At 36.8% G+C, this 12,419-nt stretch overlaps 2 protein-coding genes across 7 annotated transcripts in view; both read right to left on the bottom strand.

The window, feature by feature from the left end:
• KIAA1958 (KIAA1958 ortholog) overlaps positions 1-12,419 on the bottom strand; it is a 160,629-nt gene that overhangs the window by 103,195 nt on the left and 45,015 nt on the right. For all 6 annotated transcript variants that reach the window (XR_012072196.1, XR_012072195.1, XR_012072197.1 and 3 more), the window contains exon 2: positions 2,457-3,645. Coding sequence is in view for 3 of the 6 variants with exons in the window: in XM_072959938.1 (XP_072816039.1) it covers positions 2,457-3,621 (1,165 nt within the window). In the remaining 3 variants the exon portion in view is untranslated. The remainder of the gene's footprint in view (positions 1-2,456; positions 3,646-12,419) is intronic.
• Positions 1-12,419, bottom strand: part of SLC31A2 (solute carrier family 31 member 2) — a 445,176-nt gene that overhangs the window by 388,168 nt on the left and 44,589 nt on the right. The gene's annotated exons all lie outside the window — the stretch shown is intronic.

The following is a 12,419-nucleotide window of genomic DNA, read 5'->3' as shown; positions in this document are numbered from 1 at the left end:
AGATGCAAGAAAATCCAAGGATAGGCAAGGAAAGATATACAATACAAAGCGCAGTCTTACTAAGCTATACACTGGACCACTTTGCAAATTACATTTCTGAATTCTACTCTCAAATATAAATTAAGTGAGAATGCAACAAACTCTGTCAGGCTAAGTCTTCTACGTTACCAAAAAAGGGAGAAGTATACAAATAAATAAACTAGATTTACAACTATTTAAGTGAAAAGGTACTACGTACATCCTATATGTATCAAAAGTCAGATTTCTCAGTACAAAGACTTTCACCAGCCTAACAAAGATAACACTGTGTCTAATGATGTGAAGATTAGCCAAAGACCGTGTTGTGGTTAAGTGACTGTAGTTAAAACTAGAAAGGAAGGAAGGGAAAGAGAGACAGTCCAGGGAATGAGATAAAATATTTACAAATCATATTTTAATAAAAGACATACAACCAGAATATATAAAGGACTCATAACTCACCATCAAAAGACAACATAATTAGAAAATGGGCAAAGGATCTGAATGGACTTTACTCAAAAGAAGACATACAAATGGTCAATAAGCACATTTTAAAAAAAAAAAATTAATTAGGGTGATGAAAATCAAAACTATGACAAGATACAACTTCACACACCCAACAGGATAATTTTTTTTTTTTTTACAGAAAATAACAAGTGTCAGTCAGCATGTGGAGAAATAGGAATCTTCTTAAATTGCTGGTGAAGTTGTAAAATGGTAAAACTACTTTGGAAAACAGTTTGGCAGCTCCTCAGAAAGTTAAACATAGAGTTACCATATGACCCAGCACTTCCACTTCTAGGTAGTTGCCCAAGTGAAATGAAAATATACGTCCATACAAAAACTTGTACACCATTGTTATTAGCAGCATTATTTACCATAGCTCAAAAATGTTAACAACCTAAACGTCCATCAACTCATGAAAGGAAAAACAAACTATGGTATATGCATACAATGAAATAATATTTGGCAATAAAAAGGAAAAAAAATGCTGACAGATGCTACAACATAGATTAACCTTAAAAAATTATGCTAAGTTCAAGAAAGCCATCACAAAAGGCCATATTACTATGATTCAATTTACATGAAATATGCAGAATATGCAAATCTATAGAGACAGAAAGTAGATTAGTGGTTGACGGGCTGGGAGGAGGTAAAGAGTGATTGCTAACAGGTATGGGGTTTCTTTCTGGGGTGATGAAAATGTTTTGAAATAAGACAGTCATGATGATCATATAACTCCGTGAATATACCAAAAAACAGTGAATTGCATACTTTATATGAACTAATTTTATGGTACATGAATTATAGCTCAATAAAGCTGGCATTTCAAGAAGAAAGAAAAACAAACTGAAAAGCATAATTTTGAATCAGGATATGAGTATCTTCATTGTATATTTTATTAATAATACCATGACTGTGTCAGGAAAATCATAAATTGAAGATTTCCTTTGGGAATCTTAAGGCTGACACTAAAATTGGGAAAGCATGTTTGCAAAAGCAACTTAATTTCAAGAAGTTCCAGGGTAAAAGCACAGGTTCCTCAGGCTTTTAGGAAGCTTTTCCCAAAATACAAGTTTATGAGAGGGATTAAAATGAAACCAAAATGTGCCACAAATTTCTGCTTTCTGTATAATACTCTGCATGTCTGGTTAGGCCTTCCAAGTTTCTACTTCTGGCCTATTAGATGTGAATCATGAACCCAAAAGCATGACACTCAAATCTCTTTATATAATAATAGCCCAGATTAAATAAATACTGAATGTTAGAATTACAGAACATTAGAATGTTAGAATTACAAATGGGGCCTCATATAATTATTCCCATCTCCTCTAAATCCATTCCAGTTAGGTCCGTGTATTCCAGAAATGCAAGTTACCTGATTCTTTTACATTTTGAGAGAAAAGATAAAATACTTCTTTCAGATATATTTGTTGCTTTTTAAAAAAAAACTTGTTTTAAACTGCCACACCAGCTAAAATGAAGTGCTAAATTGGTTCAAATAAATAATACTGAAAAAGCATGACATCTACTGTCATTATATACCTAACCCAACATCATTTCGGCTTCAAAACGGCAACCAAATACCCTGATAATGATAGGAGAGTGTTAATTTTTTTTTCAGAAATAATTTTTACTATATGAAAATTCAGCTTAAAGATCAGATACAAACCTTAAACCTAGCCATTCAATATCAACAGCACAATCCTACAGCTGTCTTCTCAGCCCTGAGGTACATCAACTGGACAGATGGCCTTAATTCAGGTAAATTTCCTTTACAGTATCACCTAGATGTAATATATTTCATTATTTCCATCTTTCTGAGAATAATAAAGGCCAGAATTCTAGCAAATTGAGCCAACAGTTCTATGAGTGCTGACGGCGCAGAATCCTCTGATGTATGTGAATGAGGGACTCTGTCACCTCATGTGCCATACCTGGTATGCACTGTGCTGTGGCCTCAGTGGTTATGGTTGGAGCGACTGGGGGCTGCTGCTGACTGGAGCTCACTTCTGGCTCTGTGTTAACTGAGGGAGAAAGGGCTACCTCACAGGAGGAGACCTGGCTGGGCAGATGGGACAGGAACTCTTCAGAAGCAACTTGCTCATCCTGTCCAGGCAGCTGCAGGGCAGACAAAGGGATGCTGATCTGTTTGTTAGGATGGGATGTGCTCACAGGCATCTGCATGGCCACCTGCTGGCCGGTGCCATGGGCACCAGCGGGTCCTCTGTTGGGTGAAGCCAGAGATACCCTGGCAGTCTTCTGGACGACTGGTCTGGACATCACAGAGGGGGACACACCATGCGGGTCCAGCTCTGTGCTGATGACAGATGTTACATGGGGAATCAGCTTAGCAGAGCCTATACAGGAGGGACCTGCATGAGTCTGAGGCTTGGGTTTTGCCATCTGTGTCAACGACAGGGCTGGTCCATCTACCCCTCCGGTAAGCTCTGCATTTGCCACAATATAATAATCTTCGGGAATCTCTTGTTTGATTTTCTTAATGATGACATCATTGCTGCATTCGTCAATCATCTGAGCCTGGGAGCTTGAATGGAGAGAAGATGGGACTATTCCAGGCCTTTTTCGAGCAATGCTTTGGGGCCTCTGGGTTTGGGGCTCAAAGTCACTATCCTCATCTGTAACAGAAGACTCACAAACCATGTCAAACAGGGTATTTTCATCTTCATATTCTTCAACAGCTTCATCCAGCTCAGATGGTTCACTGCAATAAGAGAAGTCACAAGAGTCTCTGGTCCGATTACAGTCTAGCTTCGTTTTCACTGGTCTCCCAGGGTACCTTTCAACAGGGCTAGTTTGTGTCTCAGAGGGCACTCCAATTATACTGGGACTATCAGAGTTAAAACTTCTGTTATCCTGGAAACAGACCCTTTCTTGGGAGCCAGCTCTGCAAGTAGCTGTCAGTGGCCAGTGATAAGCGTGGCCGGCACTGCAGCCCCACATTGCTGTCAGGTTCCCATGGGAACCTTCTGAAAGCAAATGTTTCAGGTTTGGAATGAGGCTGCAAATGGTCCCATGGCTGTGGGCCCAGCTGACCAATTTGGATAGATTCTCAGATGAGGTATGAAGGCAATCCTCCATGTTACAGGATCAGCAGTGTCTTTCCTAAAGGGAAATAATCAAAATAAGAAGCCATTATTACCCAAGATACTTCCATATCTCAATCACTTCTACTTCCTTGAACTATGACCATGTGGCATAAAAAAGAAATGTACTTAAAAACTGTATCTAGTTAATATCACTGCATATGGGCAGGGATTAGAAGAGAATACAGGAAAAAAGTAAAGACAGTTTGTATTTTATGACTATGGGATTTGAGAAAATTTTTGTTTACTTCCTTTATTGTTATAATAGTGTCTACATAAGAAAAAAAAAGAGGTGAGATTTCTTTATAGTACATTTTACTTCCAAAGTCACAAAGAGAGAGGTTCAGCCCCGTAACAATCAAATGTGCATATTATTTGTTTTAACCAAGAGGATGAACTTCCAACTTCACCCTCTGCCATCATAAACTTCATTACTAGAGGCTGAGCCAACAAAGGTTTAAATCCATTCTAGGATGGATATTAAAGAAAGGAAGTCAATCCATTGTTGGGCATCAGAAAACAAATGACACTCCTGGGAGTCTAAGGAGAGAATGAGGGGCTAAATTTGGGAAGTGGGGGAGAAAAGTCTTTAAAAGGAAGAACAGATCAGGAGGAGAGCCACTTAGCGGCTCCCCACACAGGCAGGCTGAAGATCAGAAGCAAGGATGGGTAGACTAGGTGCCAGTACCTTAACCAAATCGTAGGAACAGGCTTCCTACCTCCTTGCTGTCTAAAATTCCCAAAATATTGCCTTTTATCTCACATTTCAGAGGTTAAACATGCATTTGGTGTATTTTACCATCTGATGTTCCTATACATCAAAGGATAACCAACTACCAAATAGGAACAAATCATTCTTTATTGGGCAGAGGTCAAAAACAATCACTTGTTATGGGTTCTTGATTGGGACAATGTGAGGACAACATGATGGGCAGAAAAAGTGAAAAAGGATGTGCAGTCCATGTGTGATTAAAAAGGTCCAGTAAGGCTCTGCCAAAAGGGAGATCCTGGAAAGAACTGGGAGGAATGAATAAGGATCCTGATATGTGATTTAGTCTTCCCTGCTCATCTGCAGCTGTGAGTGACAAAAGGTGCCTTGCTTGTCTCCATGGCACCGCGTCAGCAGAGTTAGGTAAATTCAAATCCTTTAACATGTTATGAGGCCTCTGTGATGTGGCCATGACCACAGTCAACCTCCCAAGCCTCATTTTCTACTGGTGTGGCCTCTTCCCATATTTCTTGGGGTCTCCTCCTCTGTAAACAGTTCCTTACCCCTACTAGGTCTCTAAATAAACTAACTCTTTGGCTTGATAGGGAGCCTTCCCCTTTTTTTCACCTGGAAAACCCCTTCAAGACTGACCGCAGATCACCTAATGTTGAAGACTTCCCAGATACTCTTTCAGCCTCAGAGATTTTTGATTCCCTTCCTGTACCTCCATCATCTCAAGGATCTTTTGCCTTGCTGTACTGTTAACACTGACATTCTTATCTATCTCTCAGACCTCACCGAGGATTACCTGAGGATAGAGACTATGATATAACTTTTCATCCATCAATGAGGACCTACTTGGGGATGCAGAAATTAATAAGACATGGTTTTACTCTTGAGATCTTATAACCTACCACTGGTGCTGAATAAATGAATGAAGAGTGAATGAATGAAAATGTGTGTGTGTGTATATATATATATATATGAATATATATATATATTCAAGGGATTAGAGGATTTTTCTCCTCAATGGTGTAACCAAAACACAGCTGTCTTGTGTATGTAGGAGAGTAATACATGAGTAACCAGATTTTATGAAGCAGCACAATAAATCAAAAGAACAGTGACTGGTGTGGGAGTCAGGAACTTCAAACTTTTGTCCTGAAACTGATGTGTGTGGCCTCAGACAAGTCACTAATCATCTTTAAGCCTAAAATGACAGAGCTATATGATCTTTATGTTTCCTGACTTCATACTCTAGAAATTCAGGGACTTATTTCATTTATATTCCTTTCATATGACTTTAAAGTAGAAATGCAGATAAAAGAGAACTTCTTTTTTTTTTTAATGTTTTGGTTTCTAAGCTTTCTTAACATATCTGTTTAATTGGCGTGGCACAGGCTGCTTTTTGCCTACCCACTGTCCATTCTTTCTTATTCATTACAGAGTCCCAATCTGTTGGGGCAGCAACACACTCACCCAAAACATCTCTCTTAGCTTCCTTTGAAATGGGAAATCTCATATGACACAGTTCTGGCAAATAATATGTAAGTGGAAGTCACTGCGCAGGGCTTCTGCAAAAGCCCTTTGAAACTCAGACTTGTCAGTTTTTGCCTTTTTCCTTTTGTCCTTCTTTTCTTCCTGCCTGGAACAAGAACATGATGGCTGGACCTTCAGAGGCAATCTTGGGAGCATGAAATCAGGACATAAGGATAGCCAGAGGAGCTTGGTGACATCATGGAGCCAGTGTATCAGCCCTGAACTGCCCAAGATTCCTTGTTACATAAGGGAAAGATAAACCCCTGATCTTGCTTAAGCCACTGCTGTTAGAGTATTTGATTTCATATAGCTGAACTCAACTACTAACTGGCAAACAAAAAATAATACATTCTTCTCTGGTTTTTGAACTCCTAGAGTAGAATCCTTCATTTTTTCTGCACTATACTCCAGTACAATTATTTCTCTGATTAGATTCTACAAATAAATTCTTGGGACGTCTATAATTCTGTCATAATGCTTATAACTGTTCTCATTTTTATCATCATAAAAATGCAATTAATATAAACATATTATGAATCATCTAAATCTTATACCTAAGTATTGCCTTGTAACTTTAGTGCCCCTTTGCTTTTGTATCTATACTCACATTAGTGCCCATAATCATCTAAAGTGTTATCACTCAACTTCCAATTTGTCAGGAAACCTGTTCATGCTGTTTTCTTTTTAACAGATATGAATATAAAACTACTCTTTTGCATTAATAGTATTCAAATGAAAGGCATTGTGATCTGACATCATGAAAATGGCATATGTGATGGTGTAGCAATATACCTCTTTGTCATAGCCTAATGAGAAAATTAAAAGGAGTTGAAACAAATGATATACACTCATAGAAAGGAGATCATATACCCTATGGCACAATATTTGAACGAAGACACTGTAGCAGTTCAAATTGTAAAAACATGGCAGAATTTAAAAAACCCCACAAAACTATGTAAGCCTGCAGAACTCAAAAGTACTTATTGTCCAGTCAAAAAAGCTACTATACAGTAGTAAAATACTACCTTTGCTGAAGACCCCAGAGCCGCAAAAAAATTTTAATTAAAATAAATAAAGTACAAAATGGATAAAATTTTAAATTTTATTAAAAGCTTACCCACTTAATTCTATAATAATCACCAACCTTTAAGAATCAACAGTTAGTAATCACTTTTATTACACTCTGAAATTCACTAGCAATCTCAGGAAGAGGCTCTTAAACTTTTCCTGAGTACCATAAAAATGAAAACATTTTTCCAGTGTTACTATTAATCTGTTTCAACCAGACAACCAATGTTAACTAGTAGTTATGAGAGTGTAATTAGCTGATATTTAAGGTACTTAAATGGACTGAGTCCAAGCTGATAAGGAAGAACTATCAATATACTGCAACACATTCTAATTTTAATGCAAAACAGAATCAACAACAAGACAATCAAGGTATTTTCAGACTGGTGGAATAAGTACAGCTAACCCTTGAACGATGCGGGTTTGAGCTGCACAGGTCCACTTATATGCTGATATTTTTCAACAGTAAATATTACAGTACTACAGTCAGTGGTTGGTTGAATCTATGGATGCGGAGGAACCATGGATACACAGGGCCTATGATAAATCATACACAGATTAACCCCCTCGTTGTTCAAGAGTCAATGTAATTTCTAGAATTTACTGATTTCCTTCAGCAGTCTGATGATTAGCTCTATGCTAAAAAATAATGCTTTTTATGCATTTCCAAGAACAGGAAAATAACTTCAGATAGTATCTTCCCACATCTGATATGGGCAATGACTGGATTAGACAACCAGCTTTACAAAGTTACTGTGGGACGCTTCATTAGAAATTGTGAGTCATGCCCAGCAGAGTTTAGGTTAAGTATGAGATCTGATTTTCCTAAATTGGTAAACAAAGCTATATAGCTGTTTTATAATATAACAATATAATTATTATATATTACACATAAAGTTATAATAATATACTATATGTTAACTTAGTCAAGCAGACATTTTATATGTTAATATTTACACTGTTTAAGTCAAAATCAGAAACACATTAAACATAGAATCAGACTTTTTACCATTAAATGTAACATTGATCATTAGATTTCAGAACAAGAATATAACACTGTATATTACAGCTAATATTCATCAAACAATTTTTGTTTGCCAGGCACTATTATAGAACTCGATATACCAATAATCCTAATTATATCAACAATCCTAAAAAGTCAGGTAAATTATTATCCTCATTTTACTTGGACAAAGTAATGATGGACCCAGAATTGGGACTTCAGTCTTACTTCAGAGCTTGTGCTCTTAACATCCTACAGAGCCACCAGCAGTATACTAATAGAAAGACACTGTCTCAAGTCTGGCTCCCTATCACATTAATGTTGTTAATTTGAACTTACATTAGTTTAACAGTTTTATTTTAGTTGAATCTGTACGTCTGCTTTGGTCTACAGCTATTTTAGAACTACAATCCGCACAAATTTTATGTATAAAACACATTGAAATAATATTATGATAAAAGTAACTTAACCCAGCACTGGGTATAAAGAAGGTCCATTAAAATATTTTTCTTTCAGAAGTTTGAGAAAAATCTTCTTTTTAGAAAAAAAAAAGGGGGATATAAAAAATTGTTACTTTTCCAAAATATGACAAAGCGAGCTACCAGCCAAATACCCTGAATATCTAGTTGGCTTTCATCTGACTTCAGTTCCAACAATCTGCCCCACAGTTCTTACAGTTTCTCTCTTTATGACGTTCTGAACTTTTCAAAGGATTTGTTGTTGCTGTTGGGTTTTTTGGCGGAGGGGAGGAAGCGGGGGGTAATTAGGTTTATTTATTTATTTATTTTTACAGTGGTACTGGGGATTGAACCCAGGACCTCGTGCATGCCAGTGCTGCTAAGCACAGCACTCTACCACTAAGCTATACCCTCCCTCTTGTTGCTGTCATTTTAATATCACTAAATCTCAAATGCTGATGGATGACAAAATGACACAAGAAGAAATAAAAATATCTGAGTAGCCAAATATCTATAAATGAATTAAACTAAAGAAAACTTCCTCAAAAGAAAGATTTCACTGGTAAATTCTATCATACATTCAAGGAAGAAATAATATTGAAATTATGCAAATATTTTCAAAAACTAGGAGGAAGCGGGAACACTACCCAACTTATTTGAGGATGTAAGCATAACTCTAATACCAAAATCTGAAAGACAGTACAATAAAGAAAATTACAGATCAATGTTCCTTATTTGATGCAGAAATCTTTTAGAAAACATTAGCAAAAAGAATCCAACAATACATAAAGTGGGTAATACATCATGACCAAGTAAGACTTATCCCAGGAATGCAAGGTTGGTTGTACATTCAAAAAGCTCAATCAGTATAATTCAGTATATTAAGAGTCCACAGGGGGTAAAAATATATGATCATTTCAACAGATGCAGAAAAGCATTTGATAAAATTTAATAAGCATTAATGATAAAAACAAAACTCTTAGCAAACTAATAATAGTACGAGCTTCTTCAAACTGGTAAAGGACATTAATAAAAAATGCACAATTAACATCATACTTAATGTAAAAGACTGAATTGTTTCCCCCCAAGATCAAATAAGGCAAAAATGCCCCCTTGCATCACTTTTATTCAACGTTGTGCTAGGTGTCACAGCCACTGAAATAATACAATAAAAGGAAAAAAAGGTAGAAAAATTAGAAGAGAAGAAGCAAAACTCTATTTGTAGATGATATCGTTTATGTAGAAAATTCCAGAGAATTCACAAAACAACTATGAGAACTCATAAATAAATTTAGTAAAGTAATAGGATACAAGATTCATATTTTAAAAATCATTTTCTACACACTAGCAACAAAATATTAGGGATTAAAAACTTGAAAATTATACTTACAGTAGTGCCAAATATATTAAATACCTAGGAATAAATCCAAGACTTCTATACTGAAAACTATAAAACACTGCTGAGAGAAATTAAACATGACCTAAATAAATAGAGACATATACCATATTTGTGGACTGGGAAGATTCAATATTGTTAGGTTGGTATTATTCCCAAATTGAACTATATATTCAATGCAATTCAATGCAAATCAAAATTCCAGCTGGCTTTTTTAGTAGAAATTGACAAGTTGATTCTAAAATGTATAAGGAAATAAAGAGGACCTAGAATAACTAAAGCAAAGTTTTACATTAAGAATAAAGTTGGGGGACTCACTTACCTGATTTCAAGACTTAACACAATTTCAAGATCATGGGGTACTGACAAAATAACAGATGTATATACATCAATATGACAGAATTAATGTCCGAAAACAGACCCACACATATTTGGTCAATTGATTTTCAACAAAAGTGTAAAGGTATTTCAATAGGAAAGGAAAATCTTACCAACAGATTGGATCAACTGGATAACCATTTTTAAAAAAAAAATCAACCTTTGGTTCCACTACACATAAAAATTAACTCAAAATGGGTCATGGACTTAAATCTAAAACCTAAAACAAGAAAACTCTGAGAAGAAATCATAGGAGAATATCTGACAAAGGGGCATCTAGGTTAAGAGTGATGATCTGTTCAATTTCCTTTAAAAAGCAAAGGACTCAGGAGTCACTGATTTTGATGGCATAATGAATAGTCTGTACAACTTACATATAAAAACCTCCCAACCTGTAGACAAGCGTGCCTTTCTATGAGGATATACGCCCTATCTGACTTTGCGAAACCACTTAAGATAATTTGAAAAGTGGAAATCATTTCAGTTGACTTTCAAAGTCATTTTAGTCAGGTTTCCTGGGTGAGTGTACAAAATATGTGCCTTCAGAGAGATTCACTGGTTCACTTACTCCCCTGTGTCAAATGTATAATGTCACCTGTCATTCATTCTTTCAACAAATACGTATTAAGCACTGTGAAGCATTGGGCTGAATCCTAGAGACAGAAGGGTGACAAAGACAGTGTGCGTCACCACAGAGCTTATAGCCTAGGAGGAAAGAGAAACGATAAAACAAACAATTCAATCAAGCATAGTAAGTGCCATAACAGAGATAGAACAAGGTGCTGGAATATAAGGCATGGACATCTAACCTAGACCAAGATGGTCATTTAGTTCATTTAGGGATTTACTCAAGTCTGCTCAGGGTGGTGGGGAGAGGGGAAGGGGAAGTGTTACCTTGCCAACTGATGGCTAACTTTCCTGTGTCTCAGTAGTGACATTTATCCTCCTATGTTTCTATTTCTTTGATCATTTATATAAGAATTCAAGAAGAGAGGGAGTTAAACGTATGACCATAAACTGAGACCGCATAGGCACTGTTTTGACAAGTGTTAATGTGCAGATTACCAAGAGATAAGAGTAAATCAAAATAAGGATTATGGGAGGAGGAAGCCCAGGTCACTCAGGTGCAGCATATCAGCAATATTCTTCACTAACTGATGTAGATTTAAGCTTCTTAGTCTCCCAAAAGGGCCTCAATGGTAGAAGTTATGGATAAGTCTGATTAGGTGAAGGTCACATCAAACTTTCTAGAAACTCAACTACCCTGCTTTAAGACCAATCTTATATACAAAAAAAAAAAAAAAAGTTCTGCCCATAGACTATTGTGCATATGTGCCAGGGGCCACCTCACGTGAGCTGGGATAGTGCAGGGGTTAAGAGCAGGGACTCCATTGCCAGATGCCTGAGTTTAAATCCTAGCTCTGCCATTTGCTAACTATGAACCTTGGGCAAGTTACCTTACTTCTTTGCACCTTAGTTTCCTGATTTGCAAAATGACGATAAGAATAACACCAACCTCATACTGTTATTTTGAGGATTAAATTTTTCATACTATAAAACACTTAGAACAATCAACTGATAATTGTTCACCTGAACTTACGGGCTTCCCCCGATTTCAGCTGTCTACAGTATAACCACAGAGAGCATGCAATACAGCATGGCACACTCATGGAAGAATGAGACCCAAAGAACATACAATTCAGTATGGCATACTCAGTCAAGCATGACGTCCTCACTTAACTTTCACAGATGTCTCAGATTAACACAGACCTATCAAAGTACACTCCTAAAGTTACAGTAGCATTATAGAACAAGGCTCAGGTACCGTGACATCCCTGGGAGTCATGCAAATAGACCTTTAGACTACATATAGGACCTATTCTGCAGCCACCTCAAAACTGCAGTCCTAGAGTTTCTAAGTGAAATCTCCTGGACTTCTCTTCATCCAACCAATATTGAATGACACTGAGCCACTAGGCACTAGGAATACTGTCATGAGCAAGACACCTATACTCTGCGACTACATGAAGCTCACCGTGGTAGGGTGGGAGGGGACAAGCAACTAATCACATAAGAAATACTTTAAAATTGATAAAATGATAAGAAGTTTGCAAAGGTATATAGTGAGTGCAAACAGAGAATGAAACCAGAGTGATTTGTTCTATTCTGGGGGATCAGAGAAAGCTTTCCTGAGAAAGTGGTATTCAAACTAAGAGCTGAAGGATTAGTAGGAATTCATAGA

Source organism: Vicugna pacos, chromosome 4, assembly GCF_048564905.1.
Source record: "Vicugna pacos chromosome 4, VicPac4, whole genome shotgun sequence".
In the NCBI taxonomy this organism is placed as follows: domain Eukaryota; kingdom Metazoa; phylum Chordata; class Mammalia; order Artiodactyla; family Camelidae; genus Vicugna; species Vicugna pacos.
Note: the sequence above shows the minus strand (reverse complement) of the source record. Positions and strands in the feature narration are given on the sequence as shown.